The sequence below is a fragment of the Artemia franciscana genome, chromosome 11 (assembly GCF_032884065.1).
Source record: "Artemia franciscana chromosome 11, ASM3288406v1, whole genome shotgun sequence".
Lineage (NCBI taxonomy): Eukaryota > Metazoa > Arthropoda > Branchiopoda > Anostraca > Artemiidae > Artemia > Artemia franciscana.
In genome coordinates, this window is record NC_088873.1 from 12,499,968 (window position 1) to 12,517,655 (window position 17,688).

General features: G+C 35.6%; 1 protein-coding gene across 1 annotated transcript in view; it reads left to right on the plus strand.

The window, feature by feature from the left end:
• LOC136032553 (plasma membrane calcium-transporting ATPase 2-like) overlaps positions 1-17,688 on the plus strand; it is a 342,097-nt gene that overhangs the window by 215,940 nt on the left and 108,469 nt on the right. The window contains exons 17-18 of the mRNA XM_065712822.1: positions 5,211-5,493; positions 9,172-9,374. Of these exons, the coding sequence (XP_065568894.1) occupies positions 5,211-5,493; positions 9,172-9,374 (486 nt within the window). The remainder of the gene's footprint in view (positions 1-5,210; positions 5,494-9,171; positions 9,375-17,688) is intronic.

Consider the following 17,688-nt stretch of genomic DNA (forward strand, 5'->3'; position numbering starts at 1 on the left):
ATAGATATGGAATAGATATGGAATAGATGTGGAATAGATATGGAATGGATATAGAATAGATATGGAATATATATGGAATAGATATAGAATAGATATGGAATAGATATAGAATAGAAATGGATATATATATATATATATATATATATATATATATATATATATATATATATATATATATATATATATATATATATATATATATATATATATATATATATATATATATATATATATATATATATATATATATATATATATATATATATATCAGATACAGATATAGAATGCACCATAGATAGGATATTTACGTCAACAACTCTAATTCTGTTGGAGGTACAAGATACTTCAACCATATAGATTGTTGATCAGTGAGATCAGTGAGTTGATCGTGTGAGCAGTATTATTATTTATAAATGCGGGCTGCTAGCTTTGAATGAGGAGATACTAGTATAGCTTAAATTATCAATATTCAATTTAGTGTAATGCACTTTTAGTAAACGCTAATAAACGTAATGCAAGTTACTCGAGCTCTTTACTAGATCATTGAAGGCTAACGTTTGCTACTGCTGATTTGTATTATCAAAAATAGTTGTTTTTGTTTCTTTGTGCTTTATTTGGTTTTAGGACATGTCCAGAAATATTAATTCGTTTATTTATTGCTTCTAGGGCCACATTTAAATGCGATATCAACTTGTTTATCAAATTTTAGTTGCTTAATATACTTAAATGATGGCACATCGCTACCTAAGACTTGGAAGAAAGGTTAATTTTACACTACCCAACCAACTAATAATTTTTTTTTTATTTTTAGAAAAAGCTCATATTTGAATTTCAAGTTCAAAATTAAAATTCAGCCATTAAAAAAATAGCCATTTTGGCCAGGAAATAAAAAAATGTTGGAAAGGGTTCTTTCTGTTTTGACGTTTGTGTAAACAACTACCCGGTTCCTTAGTATCACATTCTTTGAAAAATACCATTTGGTTTTTAAATATTCCAGTATTATAGCGTAAACCTGTTTCTGTAACTACTCTACCAGTACTGACCATTTCTCTTTTTTTGTAGAAATTGAAATCCAGTTTTTAGGATTTTCGGATATAAAGGTATCTTATCTAAAGGCTTCTTATCTGTCATGGCTTTTTTTCGAATCTTAACTAATGCTCCTTTCATTTATAATGAAATGAATTCTTCTGGGACTGTTAACTGTTGAGGGTCATAGATCCATAGAAAAAAACTCCTCTCTTGCTATCTTATTTCCTCTTGTAATCCAGGAATACATAAATAAGGTTTGTGATTTGTACACGAGCAGGTTCAGAACTAACTTGTCCCTTGGGACGAGCTAATTGAATTGGGGCAATTAACTTGAATATTTTCCTTCTCTTGAGTAGGAACGTGTAGACCTGATCCAGTATCAAACGTTGCTGCAAAACTTTATGGTTGCACAACAAACGTATGGAAGAATTGCGTAATTTACAGCCTTTCCTCAGTGACTAAGGAGAGTCATATCATCTCCAGAGTCATAGTTATTGGACCCTTTAACTATGTTGAATCACATGGCTATCTTCCAATTTTGATTGGACGCATTTGGGGAAAAAGTTGGAGGGCTAGTTGCCCTCCAAACTTTATGGTCACTTGTAGAAAGGTTGGAGAAAGGGTATAGAATAGTATAGAAAGGGTAGTAGATTTTGTTTTCGTTCAGGGTAAAGACCTGATCCTGTATAGCTGTGCAGTATCGTGCTCAATCCAACAAGCTCATTTCTCAGATCGTCCTCAATGGATAGGATAGTGAAGAGTTGGTCGTGTTGAGTAGATCTTATAAAATAGATGAGAGTTGAGTATATTGTGAAAAGCTGAGTTGAATTGAAAAGGGAATATTTGTGGGAAAAGTCAAGTAATGGCCAATTGTAGAAAAAGCCAAGACAGATTGTCCAATTAAATGGGCATCAAGTCAAGGTTAATTTTATCCCTCTTGATTGCCGTTGTTACTGTCTCCCACTTATGCTACACCTTCCATGCATGTCACTACACAATGCCGAACTAGAGTCAACCTTGTTGGAGGGTCTCCCCGGGGAACACACGCTGGTTGACAGTAGTTTACTTGAAAATTTTCAACTGTACTGGGAAATTTTCCTCTCATGCATGTCACTCCATAATGCCCGAACTAGAGTCAACCTGTTGAGGTTCTACGCTGCCTTTTTGTCAATTATAATAGACAATTTTCAATTATAAGTGAAATGCATGTCACTCCACATTTCCAAACTAGAGTCAACCCATTGAGGTTCTCTCATGCTAATTCACGATGGGGGAGCCGATATATCGGCAAAGTGTTGTTTAGCGATTGACTTTAAGCATCCATACTTTAAGCGGCGGGCATAGGCTAGATGGGATGAGGGTCTGACTGTCTGGTATTTATAAGTTAATTTAAAGGAATTAATTAACTCAATTGAGTACTCAATCCGGTATGCTCGTTTCTGAGAATGTGCTCAGTGAGAAGGATTGGGTAGAGCAGATCATATGCATTTGAGTAGAACGTTTAGAGCTTATTAGAACTTCGTATGTCTTGTAAAGCTGGATTGTGTCGTGTTAATTCAACTTGGTCATTTCTTACCACTTGCTGAATGAGTTGGATAATTAAGAGCTGATCGTATAGAGTTGAGTAGATTGTTGGAGCTCATTAGAGCTGAGAGTATTGTGCAAAGCTGAGTAGCAGAAACACTCAATTGAACTTGCTCATATTTCATCATGTACTCAATAAATATGATTATGTTGGTCTGATCATATAGAGTTGAGTAGATTGCTTAAACCTGAATATGTCGAGTAAAGCTGGGTAGTATCGTACTTGAGTAGATTGCTTAAACCTGAATATGTCGAGTAAAGCTGGGTAGTATCGTACTTAATTGAACTTCGTCATATCTGAAGACTTGCTCAATGAGTATAATCATAGAGAGTTGATCATATAAAGTCGAATAGATAGTTTAAAGCTGAAGGTATTGTTTAGAGCTGAATAGGGTAAGTGCTCAGTTGAATATGCTCATTTTCTAGCATGTACTGAATGAATATAATTACGTAAAGCTGGTCGTATAGAGTCGTTAAGATTGTTTCGAGCTGAGTAAATTGTTTAGAGCTGAGTAGCATTAGTGCTCAAGAGAACGTGCTCATTTTCTAGCATGTGCTCGGTGAATGAGATCGTGTAGGGCTGATCGTATTGAGTCAATTAAGTTGTTTCGAGTTGAATATATCGTTTTGAGTTGCATAAGTACTCGATTGAAGGTGCTTATTTCTGAGCATATACTCAATGGATAGGATCATGTAGAACTGAGAAGATTGTCTATTGATCAGATTGGCAGATAATAGGGTAATCACCTGCAAGTTTGAAAAATAAAACAGTTGTGTTCGAGAGGGGCGGGGGGCTTATTCTTACAGCCCTCTGGGTCTGCATCTGGCCTAGTCAATTGGATGTATGGATGACTGTATGTCTTAAATACTACCTATATGGCCTCTAGCTTGTATTTGGCTATAACGTTGTGTATAAAGTTACGGTATAATGTTGTGTTTGATCTTTCCTCTGCGCTACTGGTGTACGAATTCACAAACACTTAACTTTGTGTATAACTTGTTATTTACCGCTTTATTTTCCTTTTCATTTACTATGTTAGAATGGGAAAAAGGACTAGGAGTTCTGTCTTCTTGACTTTCTTTTCATTGGAAATTTTTTTTGTTTCCATGCAGTGCTCGATGTTGGAGCCCTTTCTATTTTATCTGAGAAATTATCGATCAATAGCGCTGTATCTCTTCTCTTTGAGAAAAGTGTAGTTTAAGAGAATCTATACAATATGCTGTCTAGTTTATGGAAGCTTGGGGAAGGAAGTGGGGTCTTTTTTGTGTGTCGCATCTTAAGCCATTAGCCGTGATATTTTGTCTCGTTTTTTTGATAAGGCTACTACAGTCATAAATCCTAAGTTTATGCTTGTGTTATATTAGACCTATTCTGAAAAACTTTTCTAAGATCTAATTATAAATTCTCCAAGAAGCTTTAAAAAAGTATGAATCTTTTTCTTTTATGTTGTACATGAAAAAAAGGACTAGATATTTAGGCCGACTTTCCCAGGATATTTTACTTGGGATCGAATTGCCTCATTTTATTTTGTATTATTAGATTGCACCCATTTATTAGTGCAATAAAATTGTAATAACCAGCCGACAGTATTTCTTTCGGATTGCTTATCCAAAATTCTACTCCGAAATTCTTTCCGAATGCTTCGCTCTTAATTAAGTGCTAACTTTTAGTCCAAAAAATAAGGTTTGAACTGGAATTTAAGCTTAAAAACCCCAAATCTCACAGATATCTCAAGCTTAGTCTCTAAGGATGGATTAATGCTACTTCGAATCAAATTGATCTCTTAACTCGTGATAACGTGAAGAAGACCACAGGAGCGCAGAAAATGTAGTTTTATTGTTGATCATTCATTCCGTACCTAGCATACATTATACTTTAGAACAATTATAATTGTAATACGAGTAATATTTGAAAGACCTTCCCTTGTTGAAATACCGAAAATTGTTATATTCAAATCAAAATATCGATGTAAGATATTGATAACTAACGTAGGCTGTTCTAAATGAATTTCCCTAACATTTGTAGAGTTAAACACTGTCCAGATTTACGGAATTTTGTGTGTGTTTCCCTGGTATCAGAGGAAAGGGGGAGTTTTGTAAGTTCTTGGGATATCCATTTCCAGTTATATCTCTTAATGAATTAAATGATGTTTTTTTGTAAGCTATTTTTAGGAATGATACCCGTTCGCCCTCGACTGGTTTGTGGATATTGCGTAGGTTTTTCGTGGTTTTTCTTTGGTGTAAGGGTATGGGTAACTATGTAAGGGTATTCAACCATTAAATTGTACGTTCGTTGTAGCATCGACAAAGGAAGCAGCTTTTTGTCTTCTTTACTATATATTTTTTTTCTCTTTTACTACGTATTAGTTTGTGTGAACGTTTTTTTTTTTTTTTTTTTTTTTTTTTTTTTTTTTTTTTTTTTTTTTTTTTTTTTTGTCACTTCAACAATCAATTCTAAAATAATGGAAAGAATGGAAAATCAGTTGACCCATGACTTGAGTGTTCTCTCCCTTATTTTGGATTTCATCCCCTCCCAAAACTGGAATTTTTTGGTCCTTTTATGACATGTATGCTTCAAGTGATTCTTGATTTTCTTTTTTCCGAAATGCCATTTAAGCAACGGCCTCGCTTTTAATTCTACTCTTACTGTTATTTTTATCGGTTCTCAATTTTATTTTTCAGACAAAGATGTTGAAGAAGGCATTGTTGCCAATAGTCACACTCCTCTCCCAACAACTGACGGTATGAATAATGTTGGCCATGAAGCAAACGGTGGAAAAGACACTACAAAAGAAGAAGAAAGAGTGAGTCATGGTAATAAAGAAAAAAGTGTTTTACAAGCCAAACTTACAAAATTGGCTATTCAGATTGGATACGCAGGTAATTTTATATTTACTTATTATTACATTATATTATATTATATTATTATCATATATCATATTATATTATTATCATCATATATTATCATCATATATAATTATCATATATCAATCATATATATATATAAATATCAATATATTATCATCATATATAATGAAAATCTCATATGCGATTCATATTTTTGAAAAAAAAAAGTATGAGCTGGATTCGTGAAATCATTAAAGACCAGATCTCCCACGCATTTCATACAGCGTTAATGGGCGGTTATCATTACATTAGACCAAAAAGGACTGCTTCTAAAATAATACAAGCTTTAATATGGCTGACAGTTGTATTGACATGACTGATGCAAATTTGAAGCAGACAAATAAAATATCAATCTCTAATTTTAATCCCTCTGCATTTTGGATAAGATCTATTTCTGAATGATGGCCGAACTCACACTTCAGAGTCGATAAACACAGCAAAAAAAGGATGTATGAGAATGATCAGCAAAAAAGTCTATATTTCTAAAAGATATAAACCCGAAGAATATTTAAAGGAATTAGCAAATTAATAATAAAAAAAAAATTAGTCATGTAACAAACAAAATACAAACACATACACATTAAAAAAGGAATACAGTGCAAGATTGTGGTAAAAAACAAGACTTTATAAAGCGTGGACCTAAAATTTGAAAACTTTGAATTTTTAAAGCAAGTAATTGAGTCTTTCCATATCCAATGTATGTATAGAAGTGAGAATGGGGCTGAAAGAATTGGGAATAGAGAACGGTACTGGTCTCGCTTAAACAGTGACGGCTGAGCCATGTCATGGTATAACCAGTTACTTAATGTCCCGGGCTGTTGCACAATTACCCCATGTATGGAGGATTAGCCCGAAGAGGCTACTTTGTTTACCTGTAAATTAGACAAAGTTCTTCAATGACATTGTTGCTGCACAAGCTGAAATTCTTCAATGACATCGTTGCTGTAGACTACATGATTAGGAATTACCCTAGGGAACTGTAAGAGTTTGATCTTTTGCGATTTAATGGGAAAATAGGGACTTTTATTTATGTATAAGAGCTCACATTAAGCTCTTGGACCAAAGTCAGATAGCACCAGAATTTTAAGTTTAACTTCGAGAAAAAAGGAAGCATCTCGATGTTGCATTTATGTAGATTTATGTACTCTGTGTAGATTTAGGGGCATATGGGCATATTTAATATAAATGAGTATTTTATTGGTATATTGTTGTTTAATTCAAATCGATAATGCTATAGGATCCGTGGCGCTAGGAGCTTTTCATTCCTAAGAGAAATTAAGGTAAAGACTGTTACCATTGCTTACTATGTAGCTGCTGACGAGTTCATTAAAAAGGTAGAAATTTGAAAGAAAATTGAAGAAGTCATATTATTAATCTTCAATGCAATAAGATTGAGGCTGGAAAGGTTTCTAAAAGAAAATTAATATATTAAATAAGAGATTATTTTCTTCAATAAGAAGTGAGTAGTCCTCTTATAAGTCAACCATGCTAATGGTTCGTCGATAATATTCCCGGGAATAAAGAAAGATCATAAATCAATTTCTAATCCTATTAATAACCTAATCTAACTTTCTAATTCCGTTTAAAAACTGAGTGTTTTGGCATTTCTATTTATAGTATATTATTGGATCACTACTACTACTAGCAATCGTGATCGTGCCTGAAAAATTTTCCTCTCAAATTGATCCCTTGTTGCTCTGGAATAACCCCTTTGGTGGGCGTGTCTTTAAATAATGGCATACTATAAGCACAGTGTATTAGCACACTACAAATCACACTACGAGCTTTTTTTTGGAATTGGGACATTTAATGGGAGATCACAATTTTTACTTGGGGCGGGGATATCTAATGTTCAGGGAATGGAGTGTTATCAGGTTGGAAAGGTGTTTTCAGGTGTATAATCTGATATGTCCTGAAGAATCAACCTTGGAGGGGAGAGTTCCAGTTCCCTCTAATTATTCTCAAGGTAAGTAATCTCTCTAATTGTTGTTAAGTGATAACTAATCAGCATTTTTTTTTGTTTGGATAATTATTTTACGTCAAAATACAGACTGCATAAGCAAGCCTAGGTTATCTTGAGAAAATCTTGGGTAAATAGGGTGTTCGATTTTAAGCTGGTAGACTTACTGGGGACAATATTCTGCTTGCTTTATCCTCCTTTATCCTTTTAAAGCATCTAAAAGGTAAGTAAACATCATTTTTGGGGTCAAACGAAGTCACAGAAGCTACATTGTGATGGTGATTTTCTTTCTACCATAGTACCAACTTCTAATATTCTTTGGAATGGCCATTGAACTTATACGTGTCTTCAGAAAAGGTGGCGGACGCTCTTGAATGGGTAGCAACTTGTAGCACCTATCAGCGTAATACGCCACAGGTAAGATTAGCATGCCCGTAGTGAGCCATAGCCAACCGCACTAGTGCCGGAATTGGTACTAAGTCACAAATGAAAGTGATGTTATGGTAAGGTAATGTAATACAAAACATTTGGCAGCGTTAAAATTATAATGGTAAAAAGCTGAATTCATATCGATATTTGCCAATTTTTATTCTTAATCGCGGCTCCAGGTACAATTAATCATATGATTTGCCGCTAGTCTCTTATCGAGGTTTTTAGATGACTCTTGAATCTTCTTTTGAAAGAGTCCACAGAAAAACTTCTCAGGGTTACTTCCTCAAGAAGGTCATTCCAGATTGAAGTAATATGTCGGATGAAGCTCCAAACTCAGATACTTTGTTCTTGGCTTGCCAGCCTCTATATAATGTGGCCGAGCTGTGCGCCTTCGTGTCTATCTTGCTGTTTAGACGCTCAGAGGAAAAATACGAGGAAGCTCTATAGAAGGAGGTAAATTTAAGCATCCATAGAAAACAGCCATCGACGTAGCATCAAACTTCTCACTAACAGACAGGAGAGAGTCGTGGGGAACAACTAAGCCTTACCTATTAACCCTATTTTTGGAGTGGTGCTAGCAACACTTTCGGAGCACCAGCATAGAGCGGGTATCCTTACTCGGCCATGGGTATCATAGAATGTAATATTAAATCTTCGTATCATGGTAAACACTATTAATACTAGACGGAAAAACGGTCAACTAATTTTTTTTACTTCTTTAAAAAGAATTGTGAACTCTAATGTTTTCTCAGCCAATCAACTGTTTTACAGGTTAGGAACCATTTTAGTGTTTATGTGCCTACCATGACTGGTAGAGCTGAAAACGCCGTGTCGGACTTGGTAACGAATCGGACACGAAAGAAAAAGCTTGCAAACAAGTGTAACTAGTTTATTCATTTTTATTTTTATTTTTTTAATCGAAGACTAATTTTCAACAATTAATTTGTCGCATCTGTCATTTTCAACTTCTCTTTAAAACTTACCTTGAACTCAAATAGTTTTTATCTAGTCTTAAATTTAACTTGAACTAAAACTAAAAGTTTTCTTAACTATTGTATTTCGATAGAGATTTTTTTATGTCGAAGCATCTAATTTTTATTACATTTGTTATATTATATTTATCAGCTCCACGACCGAACTATCAATCTATATTTATAATTCCCAATGCAGCCATTGCAGATGGACCTTTGTTCAGTTTCCTCTTTTCTTCGACTTTTTATTTAATTTCTCAATTTTATTCCTTTTTTCTTTTTTTGCAGGGTCTGCAATTGCTCTCTTGACTGTTATAATATTGATTGTTCGCTTTTGCATCCAGACGTTTCTTATTGAAGGCAAACCTTGGGATCCATATTACTCCAACCATTTTGTCAAATTTCTGATTATTGGTGTTACTGTATTAGTTGTTGCTGTACCTGAAGGGTTACCCTTAGCTGTAACATTGTCTTTAGCTTATTCCGTTAAGGTGAGTTTATTTTTGTTATTCTCTTACCTTCTGTCATTTCATTAATGTATTGGTCTCGGATGGCTTGGTGCTGCAGTATATTGACGGTTCTATTTTTTCTTGTTATAAATTCCTGATATTAGTTCTAGATGTGTTTTTGTACTGTTTTGCATTTAGTTGACTTAGTTGGGCAGCTAATCACTGCTTAAACAGTTAAATCACCTTCGAATCTCTAGTTTGCCTCTTAAAAATTGGACTGTGATATACTTATAGTTAAATTAACTACAGAAGATGCAACCATTCCTCGTAAGTTTATATTTACTAGGTAAATAATAATCGTAAAAAAAGGAAAAAAGTGCATTTTAGGCAGCTATTCATTATGGTTGCCATTTTAAGGGCAACCTGTTAAAAGAACGAACCCTAGCTCATAGTAATTAAAATTTTTAAAACGTGGTAAAAACAGAAACATCAGACGAGGAAGAATTGCCATATGAACATGATTTAGGAATAGTAATTATCATTTCAATTAACCTTAATGATAAAAGTTTGTTGCGAAAACAAATAGCCTGAAACCCCAAAAATGGTGTCGGATCAAATGAAACTTTGACCGCGAGAAGGAATCTTACCTCCTTTCTGTACCAAGACTCTGTCTGTTCCTCGATCACATTCCATCTTCCCGGGCCCTATCTTCTCACCCGCAACAGACGACACCCGTCCTGCTAAACTTAAAACATATCGCAAGAGTTTTGTTCCGAGTTTTGTTGAATTGTATAATAGCCAGGAAAGCTTTTTTAGTTTTTGATTTTTAACTAAGTTTCTCTTTTTATTTGCGTATCTTGTACTGACATGCACATAAGCGATGATAACATTTCCCGATACGATATGTATGTACTAGTGCTTTTTGTGATGCGAAATTCAAATTTGGCAACCATGCTGTGGAATTTTTTTTTAAATTAAATTCTATTTTATTCTCAAACTGAACCAATGGAATCGTTACAGCTGAAAACCCTGTCTAGGAGGCTTACAGTCCCCCATCTTGACTAACAATCACTTTTTCACACGGGATGTGTCTCTCCTTATTTTTCATATAAGGAGTTTTTGACAAAAACTATGTTCAGCATACGAATGAAAAATCGTTACTTGGGATTCACGTGAATCTCACTGAAAATTCAGTGACTGAAAAAAATATAAGAACAGTCTTAAAACTCAATCACTGGCTAAAAATATCCTTGTTGTCGTTTTATCCTTTCCTTTTCTCATTTTCTGCTCTTATTTTATTCACTATATTTTATTATCTGTTGCTTGTCATATCCATGGTTGTTTTGAGACTGTCGATGATACTGGGTCGCTGTACTTGAAGGTCAACTATTAGCTGTAACATTGTCTTATAGAACATCCTGTCTCTACATGGTGAATGGAAAATGAAGAGAACAGAAGTAAAGAAACAAAAGGATAACGAGGGTAAAGAAACAAAATAAAGAAACGAAACATGTAAAGTAAACAAGTAAAGAAATGAATTAAAGAAATAAAACAATAACGAGGGTAGTTTTCAGCCAATGAATGGAAAATGATCATTTTGAATCCGAGTATTCAAGGTAGGTGAGTGAATAGCACTAAAAAATATAAAAGTACTGAATACGGTTGGGTAGAGGTCCCTGCCATAAATTCACATATATGTTATTCGTTAGTTCATTATTCGTTTAATTCGTATCTCTCTTTCATCCTTCTTCATGTCTTTTCCTTTCTTTTCCTTTCACCATATGCTATTAATTGTTGTTTGTCACGTCCATGGACGTCTTAGGATCATATTAGGCCATGGGCGTGTAGACACTAAAAATTTAGAAATTCAAATAGTTTATTATTTTAAGTGTTGTAAGTCTGTATTATTATCTGAAGTTATGTTCCTGGTTAAAATGTTGCGCTTAGGCATTCATATGCCTGTATAGAATTAAAAGCACTTGGCACACTGTCCACTGTTCTTATTATGCATGGCTCTTATAATATCTAGTTATTTTTTTTTTCGTCTGATCTCAGCCTTATTCGGTATCGGATTTGCTGTGGTTGGCTTGGTATTGGTGTGTATTATCTACACATACAGGATTGGAACTAGGTTTTTTAACATTGAAGAAATTTGAAATTTAGTTCATAAGTTTTTTCTGGAAGTTTATTGAAAAGACATCCGATCAGAAATCTGTTTGGTCTACTTTTCATCTATGTATACGGTCTCCTCTGTATACAATCTGTATACACGTCATTTGTATCCTTCTATAAAGGTGCTTTGAGTTTAAGCCCCAATATCTGATTTTGTTATGAAAAAGAAGATAAGGAAACCCATGAAGAAAGACAAGATGGTGGAGCTGGTTTTAGCTTTAATTGTCGGTTGTGATGTCGGTTGGGATCTATGAAAGAAAGAGGAACACTGTGTAACTCCCTTTATCCTTCCCAACCCTCTGAAATGCTAGACCGCTGCTCATATTTAAAAATGATTTAAACAAGATGGCTCATTCAGCTTACTACTGCTACTACTACTACTTACTACTCACTCCGGCACCAAACCGCCTGAGGCAAACAGAGCTACGCACGCTCCTCCTACATCCCAGTATATTCAAAGCCTCCATTTTTACACCTTCCCAAAAATTTCTTCAACTTACAAGTCTTTCAGATTACAATACCTGCTATTCCAATATTTTGTAAGCTTTGTCGGAATCATAATTTCTATCTCCAGTTACCTTTTCCCCTCCATTTAGCCCCCCTTCCCCTCTTCTTTGCTCCTCTTCTTCTATTTCTTTTTGGAAGTGTGGATTTTTGTTATTGTTACTTGTCTATTCCTTGTTTTAAAGGAGACATATCAGTTTCACCTATCTGTTTCTCTTGTAAAAGTTAATATGTATACTACATATAATATGCTGCATAGAATACTACTTAACATTAACACACATATAATATGTATGTTAATATGTATACATAACAAGTAAAGCTTCTTGGGCCGAATAACGTTTTCACGTCTGTAATAGTGTTTTAGTATTAATAAAATGATTAATGATACGTTGTATAACGTTAATTCAATTAAGCATAAGTCAACAAAGCTAAGTAGGCTCTGAACTTTTTCTCTTGGCGTTCGTTAATCTTCCCTTCAATCTGTTTTATTTCTTATCGGCCCAATTTTCGTCTCTATATATCAGTCTTGTCTCGTCTATATACAAGTCATTGTAGTTTCCTATTTTCTTCAAAAACTTGCTTTGTGTTTAAGCCCTAGCATTTGGCGTTGATGCTGTTGAAAAACAGAAGATAGGATAGCATAAACAATGGCAACATGGTAAAGCTGGTCTTAGTTTTATTAGAGAAGACTCCCCATATTTGTTGCTAGCTTTGCTTGAGATCTTTAATAAATCTCCCGGGGATCTATCCAGGAATGAGGAACGCAATCTACATTTCAAAAAGGATAAGGGGAACGTGGAACTTATTCTGGGCGGAGGCCAATATCTGTACAATATGCTCAAATCTTAAAGAGATTTTGTGACTTGTATCTTATTATCTTCGAGATCGTGTTGTATCTTATTATAATGCCTTCTGAACTTTCAAGAGTTTGAATATGCAAAAGAGATCAGCTTAAAGAGATATAAGATTAACTTGACAATTTATAAGTGCAAGTAAATATTCTCTAAGACTAGAATCTTAATTTTTTTTGCTTACTTCTATCGTTAGGAAATGTTGAGTTATATGGAAGGGATAAGCTTTAGAGTAACCAAGGATTTAAGGCGAAGGCGATGTAAATTCTGCTTTTTGTCTATTATTCAGAATTTCTTTTTATAGAAGAAATATGAGAGATAAATGTTGATGTACTCAAATCTTTCGGAATTGAATCTTAGCTTTTGATGGAATTACCCATGGAAAATCATCATAAAAAAGGAAGAAGTTTCCAATTTAAAAAAAAAGGAAAAAAAGGAAATTTTAAAAGGAAAGTAATAAGACTACCCAATAAACCTATTTTTATCCTTGATAATTTTTTAAAGACTCTTCATCATAGATTCCGGGTTAACGTATGCTCGACAATTTATTATCGTACTAATCATCTCGTTTAAATTCAATTAAGAATCATGACTAACCTGACTTGACTTTAAATTAAAGTCGTTTGAATTAAAATCGAGCATTTTTATACAATCCCTCATTAGGATTGATATAAAAATGATGTTAGTTCATTTGTTAATAGATAAGTCTATTTATTATCCGTCCATGCGACCTAGGACAGAAGAACTAAGGTAGATAGTGATAGAACCTATAGTTTTCCAAGTGTTTGGTTAAATGGCACGGGTAAACGGCGGAAGTAAGTATGCCTCTCTTATTGGACCAATACTTGTTTGTTATCATTTAGCAAGGCACACCCGCCTAGAGTCTCAGGCAGGTTGACCAAGAATTAAAAATTGACATAGGATTACCATTAGATTGACTGGAATGAGAGGTAAACAAGGTACGCCTACCGTTAATTTGCGTGGAATGACAGGCTAACAAGCGTCCAAAGTAAAGTATAGTCAAGTGGACTGGAGATTAGAGGAGATTGGGAGTTGCTGTAGAATTAAATTCTTTCTTAATGTTGTTTTCACGCCTACTCCCTGTTTGGCCATTCATTAGAGAGTTTGAAAATCAAAATTTTATCTGGCAAGTCTGTTTGCTTCCATTATACAATGTTTTCAGTCAAATAAGGTGTAATATATATATTTTTCGCTCCTTGTTCCTATCCCTACACAGGGAAGAGCATATCTCGATTATCCCCATTGTAATTCCAACAGGCTTTCCCAGTAGGCAAAGCTTATATAATAAGAACAATCTCAGTTGCCTAATTGTCTTTTCAGTCCTGTGGACATGGTCAGTCATATGTTTTGAAAACTTTTTATTTAGGGTCACCAATTGTCTTCAAATGACTCATAGAAGCTCACAGACTATTTGAATTACCTTTAGTTCTGCCCTATGTTCTGCCCTAGCATGGATGATAGATTGCCTTTCAGCAAGTGAAATGACATCATTTATATACACTTCTGGAAGAGGCTCGTGTCAGCTTTACCTCTCGCTCAGACTATCTGTCTTGGCTTATTCCTCAATTAGCCATGGTTCTTCAGTCCACCAATGTTTATTCTAATTCAAATAACATTAGTTATTTGTTCCATAGTCCTTACTGTTCTCTCAATCATAAACTAATGAATTATTAAATACGGTAGGTTTCAAATGATAAGTCGGCTAGTTAACAAATAGTTTATGTTTTGGAATAAGAAGATAAAGGAAGAAGAAGCTCTTATGTTACGTGGGTTAGAAAGCAACTCCCTTAAGATACAACACATCTTAAGGACCCTCGTCTGAGCTAACCCACTTTTAATAATAGCTGCCCGAAACTTGCCGCCTGAGGCTTTTATGGCGTTTTGTTTAAGCGTGGATGAGGGAGTCATGGGGTTAGCCTTACTTTTTATGAACGGGCATTCTTTCACTAACGGGCATTCTGGCGGGGTAGTGAATTGTTCACTCTGTTTTTATGGCACTTGGTATTAACCAAGTGACATATAGCAGTCGCCAATTCTGTCGGTCTGTCGGTCTGTCGGTCTGTCAGTCGGTCCCGGTTTTGCTACTTTAGGCACTTCCAGGTAAGCTAGGACCATGAAATTTGGCAAACGTATCAGGGACCAGACCAGATTAAATTAGAAATAGTCGTTTTTCCGATTTGACCATCTGGGGGGGGGGAGTGGGGGCCCGGTTAATTCGCAAAAAATAGAAAAAATGAAGTATTTTTAACTTATCAGCGGGTGATTGGATCTTAATGAAATTTAATGTTTGGAATGATATTGTGTCTCAGAGCTCTTATTTTAAATCCCGACCGGATCTGATGGCATTGGGGGGAGTTGAAGGGGGAAAATCTAAAGTCCCGGTTTTTCTACGTTAGGCACTTCCAGGTAAGCTAGGACGATGAAATTTGGCAAGCGTATCAGGGACCGGACCAGATTAAATTAGAAATAGTCGTTTTCCCGATTTGACCATCTGGGGGGGAGGAGTGGGGGCCCGGTTAATTCGCAAAAAAATAGAAAAAATGAAGTATTTTTAACTTATCAGCGGTTGATTGGATCTTAATGAAATTTAATGTTTGGAATTATATTGTGTCTCAGAGCTCTTATTTTAAATCCCGACCGGATCTGATGACATTGGGGGCAGTTGGAGGGGGAAAACCTAAAGTCCCGGTTTTTCTACGTTAGGCACTTCCAGGTAAGCTAGGACGATGAAATTTGGCAAGCGTATCAGGGACCGGAACAGATTAAATTAGAAATAGTCGTTTTCCCGATTTGACCATCTGGGGGAGGGGGAGTGGAGGCCGGTTAATTCGGAAAAAATAGAAAAAATGAAGTATTTTTAACTTATGAGCGGGTGATTGGATCTTAATTAAATTTGATGTTTGGAATGATATTGTGTCTCAGAGCTCTTATTTTAAATCCCGACTGGGTTTGATGACATTGGGGGGAGTTGGAGGGGGGAAACCTAAAATCTTGGAAAACACTTATAGTGGAGGGATCGGGATGAAACTTGATGGGAAAAATAAGCGCAAGTCCCAGATACATGATTGACATAATCGGAACTGATTTGCTCTCTTTAGGGTAGCTGGGGGGGGGAGTAATTCTTAAAAATTAGAAAAATTAGGTATTTTCAACTTACGAACGGGTTATCGGATCTCAATGAAATTTGATGTTTAGAAGGATATCGTGTCTTAGAGCTCTTATTTTAAATCCCGACCGGATCTGGTGATGGGGGCGGGGAGTTGGGAGGGGGAAACCTAAAACTTGGAAAACACTTAGAGTGGAGGGATCGGGATGAAACATGGTGGGAAAAATAAACACAAGTCCTAGATAGATGATTGACATAAACGGAACGGATCCGCTCTCTTTTGGGTAGTTGGGGGGGGGGAGGTATTTCTGAAAAATAAAAAAAAATGAGGTATTTTCAACTTACGAACGGGTGATCGGATCTCAATGAGATTTGATATTTAGAAGGATATTGTGGCTCAGAGCTCTTATTTTAAACCCGACCGGATTTGGTGACATTGGGGGGGGGGAGTTGGGAGGGAGAAACCTAAAAATTGGAAAACACTTAGAGTGGAGGGATCGGGATTAAAATTGGTGGAAAAAAAACACGAGTTCTAGATACATGATTGACATAACCAGAACGGATCCGCTCTCTTTGGGGTAGTTGGGGGGGGGGTTGGGGGGTTAATTCTGAAAAATTAGAAAAAATGAGGTATTATTAACTTACGAACGGGTGATTGGATCTCCATGAAATTTGATTTTTAGAAGGATATCGTGTCTCAAACCTCTTAATTTAAATCCTGACCGGATCTGGTGACATTGGGGGAAGTTTGGGGTGGGGAAACCTAAAATGATGGGAAACGCTTAGATTGGAGGGATTGGGATGAAACTTGGTTGGAAAAATAAGCAGAAGTCTTGCATACGTGATTTACATAATTGGAACGGATCCGCTCTATTGGGGGGGGGGGGTAATTCTGAAAAATAAGAAAAATGACGTATTTTTAACTTACGAAGGAGTGATCGGATCTTCATGAAATTTGATATTTAGAAGGATCTTGTGCTTTAAAGTTCTAATTTCAAATTCCGACCAGATCCTGTGACATTCGGGGGAGTTGGAGGGGGGAACCGGAATTCTTGGAAAACATGAAAATTGGAGTATTTATATCTTACGAATAGATGATCGGATCGTAATGAAATTTGATTTTTAGAAGGAATTCATGTCTCAGAGCTCTTATTTCAAATCCCGACCAGATCTTTTGACATTGTGGGGATTTGGAGGGGGAAATCTTGGAAAAACACTTGGAGTGTAGGAATCGGGATGAAGCTTGGTGGATAGAATAAACATATGTCCTTGATACGTGATTGACAGAATCGTACTGGATTCGCTCTCTTTGGGGGAGTTGGGGGGAGGGGTTCAGTGATTTGGCGAGTTCGGTGCTTCTGGACGTGATAGGGCGATGAAAATTGGTTGGCGTGTCAGGGAGCTGCACAATTTGACTTGATAAAGTCGTTTTCCCAGATTCGACCATCTGGGGGGCAAAAGGGAGAGGGAAAATTAGAAAAAAATAGGTATTTATAACTTACGAGTGGGTGATCGGATCTTAATGAATTTTGATATTAAGAAGGACTTTGTGACTCAGAGCTCTTATTTTAAATTTTGCCCGGCATTAAGCCTCTTATTTTCCTTTTTAAATCAATCTATTGATTCATAGAATTTTGTTAGAGCTCATACCATATGATCTCTTGGCTCTTAGCTCTTCTCGCCTCGTCACAAGTGCCAT